We start from the raw sequence: 8,451 nt of genomic DNA on the forward strand, positions 1-8,451 counted from the left end.
TAATAAATAAATAGAGAAGTGTTGATACAAGTAAGTAGGCCTATAAACAGTGAAAAATGCATTAAAAAACTAGTGGAGCCGAGAGCCGCAAGCGGTTGGCTCAAAGAAAACAAACTCAAGAAGCAGTTTTAAAGAACGTGAAATGTATTAACCAGTATTTCCAGTGATACGGAATTGAAAACTCCCTCCCGAAAAAAAAAAACTGGTAAAAAAAACACGCTAATGTATAAATATAAATATGAATAGGCCTATAGTAGAACCATGGAAAAACATACTCCTTAGTAGAATCTCGTTCAATACGTGTGTAATGCAATGATCTGCACACTGTACTGTACTGAACAGTAATCAAATCACTGCGTAGTGCATTAAGCTATTGGCGCAGGGCAAGAGTCATACGCATAGCAACTACTGTCAAGTTCATTGCACTCACCCCAACCCACAACCCACCTGCAGTGAATTTCGGCGAACTGATGAGTCAACCCCCCTTCTCTCTACCCCTCCCTACACTGCTGTGGTCAAAACCTTTATAGTTATATATACATATATATATAAGGGGGGGGCGCTGCTTTTGGGTTTGCCCAGGGCGCCACTGGCCCTTAACGCGGCCCTGACCGTAAGCCTCTGTAATTCAAATTCAGGACAAAAAATATGCCTGTTGAAACATGATCTGACGCTCTTATTGATGTCCCCATGATGCGTTCATTAGTCTCTGGGTAATTATTCTGTATAGGTGCCTCCAAACGAATTTTTAATTTTGATATCTTACTTTATAGTTTTTTACCTCCTGAATCCAAATATACCATTATTTTTCACAGCTGATGAATATTTCTCAAGATATCGCCGTAATAATATACAACATTACAATAAAAAAGGTAGGATGGATGACATTTACAAGTGGAATGAACTATGGGTTAAGTAAAAAAACAGCTGATTGTTTTCAATCATTGTCAAGCAAATGGAAGTGACAACTTTAATTAGCTAACTCTGATTCTGCAATATGAAAATCACCTGATTAAGTTACACTTTTCACTTTCTAAGACCAATAAGTTAATAATGTACCTATTATTGTTACCAGTATTTTATCCTTATTAATGATTTATTGATTTATATTTCGCCGTTTCGAAATTACATAATAATAATGGTGCTATTCTAACATAACCAAACCTCTAGAATGTGTAAGCAAACTCCTTTTGATGTCAGAAAAGGCATGTCAGGGTGATAGGTCGTGCTTTATGTGAATTGGTGACTGCATTAAGTCCTTTGAAGGTATTTCATATTTTGAGTTGTTTTTGTCTCTGGATCACAGAACAAACTATAAAAGGTATAAAATTACCTGAGTACTGCCAGAATGATCCTGTTGGTCCTTACGGATTACGCGTTTCGAGGAGCTTAAGTCCTCATCATCAGATCTTGTACAAGAAACACATCTATCACTTCGAAAAGGTCGTCAAAAGTTTAAATATACAACACGGACACATAATAAATAAACACATTTTACAATTACGGGTAGGCCTACCGACAAAAACTTGCAATGTCCGACCGCACAGTTGTAGGTTAAAGTCATGACTGCGATACGGAAGGTGGGCGAGCGGTGGACTTTGTACTTCTCGGCTCTTTGTTCATCAGCTGTTCTTGGTTTGATATTAAAGTATCATACAGAGCGTTGGACTGGAAACTGATTTTGTCGTTTAATAATGTGTTAGGTTGGGTTTTGGTAGTTTTATAAATTTCGAACTCTTCTAAAGCGTCCATAACATTGCCTTTATTGCAAAAATGTAGAGGGGTTAAATTCGTGTTGAAATCACTGTAGTTATGGTTTTCATTTACAAGATGAGCTGCAAAATTGGATTTGAGATGATTGCTTGCTTTAGGCAAATGTTCTTTAAATCTAGTTTGAAATGTCCTGCCTGTTTGCCCAATGTAAATTTTGTTACAATCGTCGCATGATAACTTGTAGATACCAGTTCTGTCGGCTGTATTATTTACTCCATTTTTATCAGCACTGCTGAGTAGTTTTTGTAGTTTTTGTAGCAAGTTTTTGTCGGTAGGCCTACCCGTAATTGTAAAATGTGTTTATTTATTATGTGTCCGTGTTGTATATTTAAACTTTTGACGACCTTTTCGAAGTGATAGATGTGTTTCTTGTACAAGATCTGATGATGAGGACTTAAGCTCCTCGAAACGCGTAATCCGTAAGGACCAACAGGATCATTCTGGCAGTACTCAGGTAATTTTATATATCCTTTGAAGGTAGGTTAGATTAGGTAAGTTAAAGTTTAGGTTATAATGTATCGAGTTGTTAGTTTATGTCGCCTGCAGACTGTTTTTGTAAAATTAAAATCCTGAGAAAAACACTTCAAATTACTTTTTCAAAAATGCTTGCATTTTTGAAATAGTAATTTGAAGTGTTTTTTCTGGATTTTAATTTTACAAAAACAGTCTGCAGGCAACATAAACTAACAATTTGATACATTATAACCTAAACTTTACCTTCTTAATCTAACCTAACATCAAAACACTTAATGCAGTCACCAATTCACATACAGCACGACCTACCACCCTGACATGCCTAAATAAGAACTACATGAAATTAGTCCACCAGTCCATCTATATCTCCATAATGTGACGAAATTCCTATTATAGAGAACATTACAACAAGTTATTTGACTACAGAATCACTTGAAATGTTATCCATCCTATCTTGTTTATTCTAAAGTTTTTACGGCGATATCTTGAGAAATATTCATCAGCGGTGAAAAATAATGGTATATTTGGATTGAGGAGGTAAAAAACTATAAAGTAAGATATCAAGATTAAAAATTCGTTTGGAGGCACCTATACGGAATAAATACCAGTCTCTGTTCTCTCAAACTTTCTACACTTAAAACTGGGACCTCCATGATTAAAATTGTATCCATTCTATCTAACCTCTATAAATCAAACTCTCTATGTTTCAAACTTCCCATGGTTCAAAATATATTTTGTGACCTCTGAAACTCAAATTAGCGAGGTTCTACCGTATTAGGACAAAATACTAGTATTATGTTTTGTGACTTGTTAAAGTATATTTCCCCTAGACTCTAACTTTTTTTAGATAAGCTAACTGAACTCCCTTTCTCCAAAGTACCCCAGTTAACTAAGAAGTTTTAAGAGTTTTAACTTATATATTTTTATTTGAATGTTATGTTTGAGAATTATTGAATGAACTTACCTGAACCAAAAATGATGCCCAAAATGATGGCCACCCCCTCCAACAGACCAAGCTGTTTTTTCATCTGTACAACTTCGGGCTTCTTGTCATCGGACTGCAAGAATGGCCCAGAAGACTCTGTAGGAGATGTTACTTCCATTTCCTATCAGATAAAAAATATGAAATTAAAAAAATGGAACAATGTTATAAATTTAAGTTTTTGAAAGTTGGGGTAGGCTGTAATGTGTATTAGCTAGATATTTAAATTAATAATAAGGTATATGCATAGTAACCTAGCCACGGGACAGTATGGAAACTTATGGTACACAGATCATACAAAATCAAGAATATAGCCTACAGTGTGTAAATACTGAATGTTTTTCACAAGCCTGTAGTTGTTAGCCATGTAACAAACTTTCAAATCTTTTAAAAACAGATCATAAGTTTCAGTATGATGTTTTTACACAACAAGAATAAGATGTGGAAGTTATATGTCTCGAGTTTTTAATACAGTGTGTTACTCTTTTAGGATGCAGATAAACTTAACATATTTGTGATAGTGAGGTATTGTTACAGCAATAATGGTGCATTTAGATAAGGTAAAACACTTTAAAGAACTTTATGTTTCTACTAAGAATCCTTACATTTGTTGCAGCTGTTCCTTACTTGAGCAGATAATAATATTTAAGCGTGATAAAAGACTAGCCTCACTCTTCAAGGTAATATCACTTATGCCCATTGTAGCTAAATTAAGATGAGGCTCGAGTAATTAACCCAATGAAAGATAGTTAAGAAAGCATTTCCACCTATTGACATGAGTTGAGCTATCTTACTCGATCCACATGTTAGACATGGAGTCTGCTTAATAGAAAGGTGTTAGAACACACATAATCTTTCGGTTTTATTAAAATGTTTCATAGTTTTATTTTATAATAGATATATTTAAAAATATTGATTATTAATCAATATTTTCAATTCAATAGTTTCAATCAATATTCGTGTAGGGGTACAGTTTCTTAACTGGGCTATGCTAATATCGATTGAAACTAGGCCTATCGATTCAATTAGTAAACCTTCATGAAATTTTTTCACCATCAGCAAGTCTGGTTGGTTAGGTTAGGTTATGATAGTATAATTTTATAATAGGCAGATTTTAAAATATTGATTATTATCCAGTATTTTTAATTTGATAGTTTCAATGGGTACCTACAGTTTCTTAACTGGGCTATGTTAATATCGATTGAAATTATCGAATTGAAAATATTGATTAATAATCGATATTGGTAATTATTTGGACGTAGTGACTACTCGCAAAAGTGAAATTTTTGTTTTTCATAAAGACCTAAATTTCACGCTGAATCCGAAAATGACGTTTTTATTTTTCGGAAAATACCGGAAATTCCCGAAAAAAGGGAAAAACGGGAAAAAATATTGTTTACTCAAAATACGTCATGTGGGTACTCAAAATACGCGGGATATTGTGTAGATTAAGAATATGCAAGAATTTTTTTGATCCGATGAAAAACACCGGAGATAGGGCGAAAAAACGGTGAATAATCGGTTAGGTTAGGCTTGGTTAGGTTAGGTTAGGTTAGGTTAGGTTAGGTTAGGTTAGGTTAGGTTAGGTTCGGTTAGATAAGGTTAGGTTCGGTTCGGTAAGATTAGGTTAGGTTTGGTTAGGTCAGGTTAGGTTCGGTTAGGTTAGGTTAGTTTAGGTTAGTTTATCAATAACATGAGTATTGTAAGTAAACTAACCTAACCTAACCTACCCTAACCTTACCTAACCAAACCTAACCTGACCTAACCAAACCTAACCTAACCTAACCCGAAAATGTGCGATGTTATTTTAGATTTATTGTTTAACGTTTGTTTGTGTTAAAATACCAGCTGATCAGCTGGTCTTTATTTTATTATTATTGTTTATGTTAGATTGAGTTAGGTTACGTTAGGTTGAGTTAGATTAGGTTAGGTTAGGTTTGGTTAGGTTAGGTTAGGTTAGGTTAGTTTACTTACAATACTCATGTTATTGATAAACTAACCTAAACTAACCTAACCTAACCGAAACTAACCAAACTTAACCGAACCTAACCAAACCTAACCAAACCTAACCAAACCTAACCGAACCGAACCTAACCTAACCGAACCTAACCTAACCTAACCTAACCTAACCTAACCAAGCCTAACCTAACCGATTATTCACCGTTTTTTCGCCCTATCTCCGGTGTTTTTCATCGGATTAAAAAAATTCTTGCATATTCTTAATCTACACAATATCCCGCGTATTTTGAGTACCCACATGACGTATTTTGAGTAAAAAATATTTTTTCCCGTTTTTCCCTTTTTTCGGGAATTTCCGGTATTTTCCGAAAAATAAAAACGTCATATTCGGATTCAGCGTGAAATTTAGGTCATTATGAAAAACAAAAATTTCACTTTTGCGAGTAGTCACTACGTCCAAATAATTACCTCGATATTTTTAAATATATCTATTATAAAATTAAACTATCATAACCTTACCTAACCAACCAAACTTGCTGATTGTGAAAAAATCGCATGAAGGTGTACTAATCGAATCATAGTTTAATCGATATTAGCATAGCCCAGTTAAGAAACTGTACCCTTAGCGTAGCCCAGTTAAGAATTCCTATTTACCTTAGGCTATATACCATTATTCATGTTACACATTATTTGTCGGCATGGTCTAACCTCTAACCATGATATAACCTAAATTAATGGGACATTAAATAAAATATTGTTTTGTTCTACAACTACTTTACTCACTTGTATGTCAATGCTACGTGATGTGTCTAGGATTAATCGATTAATCAAAGGTTCAATGAGTAAAACTATTAAATGTTAACTATTAAATCTTTCGATTACATATTACACCATGCATCTGAGTTTGCGTTTGCGTGTTCTTCAAGTCCCAACCCAAGTCGAAGTCCCATCAGTGAGATTTGATACAAACAAACAAATGAAATAATAACAAATAATTTTTGAGGTTAGAAAATGTGACTGACTGGTAGGAGGAATGTACATTCTTCTTCTTCAATTCTAGTTTACTAAAAAAGCTAGCTTGGTTCAATTACCATGTAGCTGCACTATTTCACGTTGTATCACGACTTATTGAGTTATGGTTATTGATGCGAGTTATTTTATTGTTAGTTATATTGTTGGGAGTTATTCAGTTATTGACTTTTGTATAAATTTTTTCCCGGGCTTTCTCGAAATGCAAGTTAGGTAATGATTTTTCTTGTTGTGTGAATTGAGCACAATGTAGCTGTTTAGAAGTAATTTTGGTGTAAAATTATACAAGTTATCATAGCATAAATGAAAATTTATCTTAAACAACTTAACAGTTTAGTAAAAGAAATATAACATATCATGGTAGAAATAGTATATTTGACTCCAGTGGTTAAATCAATTTCTATAATCAATTACCTCTATAAAAAATGGGTCATGCATTAACATCACTGTTTTATGACCACTTCTTAGTGATAATTTGCAAACTTTAACAAGGTACCGGTACTAAGATTTTAAGGTTACACAAAAGAAAAAGATTTTATTATTTATAATCCTGTACTGGATCGACTTTCAATGTAACTACCATGTAAACTCCTGTTGTAAATTATTGAAGTTTATCAAATCAAAAATCAAAATCAAAATATACTTTATTTCCAAAAATATTCAACAGAATAAAATATAAACATAAAATTCCAGTGAAACAGACACCTTACTTGCTATTGCATGGATAAAATAAATAATTATAAAAATACATGTAAACTTAATAATAATAATAATAACAAAGGACGGAAGGTTTCAGAGAAAGCTATGTTAAAAAAAGTAATTTAGGAAATAAGCCTACATGGGCTGGAAGCCTGTGCGTAGGCTAAATACAAATTATGAATAAATTATAAATATAATTATAATTATAAATATAAATTATGGTGAATATTATTGATGTATTTTTTTAAACAGCCTGAGTTATCTTATATGCCATCAAAAAGTATTCCCGAAGGAAAACACAATCTTATCTTTGTAGAGGTTGTTATCCACTTAAATATACTTTTTTTATGTTGAGATGTATATTTTTCGGCCAAATAGCAGTTACATTCCGTTTTGGGTCCGATTCTCTTCCTCATCCTCATAAATGATGTTCCATCCAGCTTCTAGCAAACCCACGCCTGTTAGCCGACACTTTCAACGCCATTTCAAATCCCAGTATGCAGGCCTTTAGAACAGACCTTATTTCTTGAATCCAACAGCCTCTGCTTCAGTAGTGTGATGATAATCAATTAATCTTGAATTCCAACAAAACCACACTCCATCAATTTAGCATTTCTCAGCATTGCATTGTATGTCAGTGCAGTGGGTACTGCACTGACATACACAGGTTCTTCTTGATGATACCACTATTTGCCCCTCCCCAGATGTAAAGTTCCTTGGTTTAATTCTTGACGAGAACCTCGAATTTCACAAGCATATCGATCACGTTTCAAACAACACATCTGTAGGGATTTTCATACTCCGCACTCTTAAATATACTGTTTCGTCTGGGGTTCTCTTGACATCCTACTATATGGACATGTTTATCCTTATCTGACATATGAGGGTACCTGTCTGGGGGTGTGAAAGCCAAAGGACTCAGTTCATTTTCAAGCTTCAAATAAAGGCTCTCCGAACTGGCCCCTTCACCGTCGCCAATCCTGCAAGTCTTCAGATCACATAAAGTTCTAACTTTCCCTTCCATTTACATTTTAGAAACATTATCATTTATTAAGAAAAAACAATTATCATATAGCTCGCCAAGTATCCATAGCTATCCTCTCAGCAAGAATTTCAATCTTTCATAGTACCGCGTCACTCAATCACTTTCTTTCAGAAAAACTTCCACTTCATGCAGAAAACTTTTGAATTACCTCCCTCTCCCTTTGAAAGCTGAACAGGACATCGGAAAATTCAGCAAATGTGTTAAGTCCATGTTGATAAATAAGGTCTGCTACAGCGCCCAGGAATTTGTTGGGAGTCTTTATTAAACATCGCAAGGGGTTGTGTGTCACAACCAAACAATTTGTATATGGTGCTTAATAAATATCATAATAAATGTAATTTTATTAGTTAAGACTAGGCCAATGCAAAATATTTGTTAATCTGGCTTTGTACTTTGACTTTGACTTTACATCTTCGTTCTCAACAGTTCGTCTAATCACCGCTAGATGATATTAAAGTTAAACTCCCAATCCACTGTATACTGTAGTTTG

General features: G+C 34.0%; 1 protein-coding gene across 2 annotated transcripts in view; it reads right to left on the minus strand.

The window, feature by feature from the left end:
* Window positions 1-6,144, minus strand: part of LOC128998200 (Y+L amino acid transporter 2-like) — a 32,257-nt gene extending 26,113 nt beyond the window's left edge. Inside the window, exons 1-2 of one of the 2 annotated variants that reach the window (XM_054424220.1) lie at window positions 5,972-6,144; window positions 3,212-3,353 (exon numbers count right to left, since the gene is read on the minus strand). In XM_054424220.1, the coding sequence (XP_054280195.1) occupies window positions 3,212-3,350 (139 nt within the window). In that variant the 5' untranslated portion in view covers window positions 3,351-3,353; window positions 5,972-6,144. Of the gene's footprint in view, window positions 1-3,211; window positions 3,354-3,834; window positions 3,882-5,971 lie in introns of those variants that run through there. The other variant, XM_054424221.1, reaches the window with a different exon arrangement.
* Window positions 6,145-8,451: the final 2,307 nt, after the last annotated feature.

This window comes from Macrosteles quadrilineatus, unplaced genomic scaffold (genome assembly GCF_028750875.1).
Source record: "Macrosteles quadrilineatus isolate MER2022 unplaced genomic scaffold, UCM_ALF_1.0 Scaffold_7__1_contigs__length_78375512, whole genome shotgun sequence".
NCBI lineage: Eukaryota > Metazoa > Arthropoda > Insecta > Hemiptera > Cicadellidae > Macrosteles > Macrosteles quadrilineatus.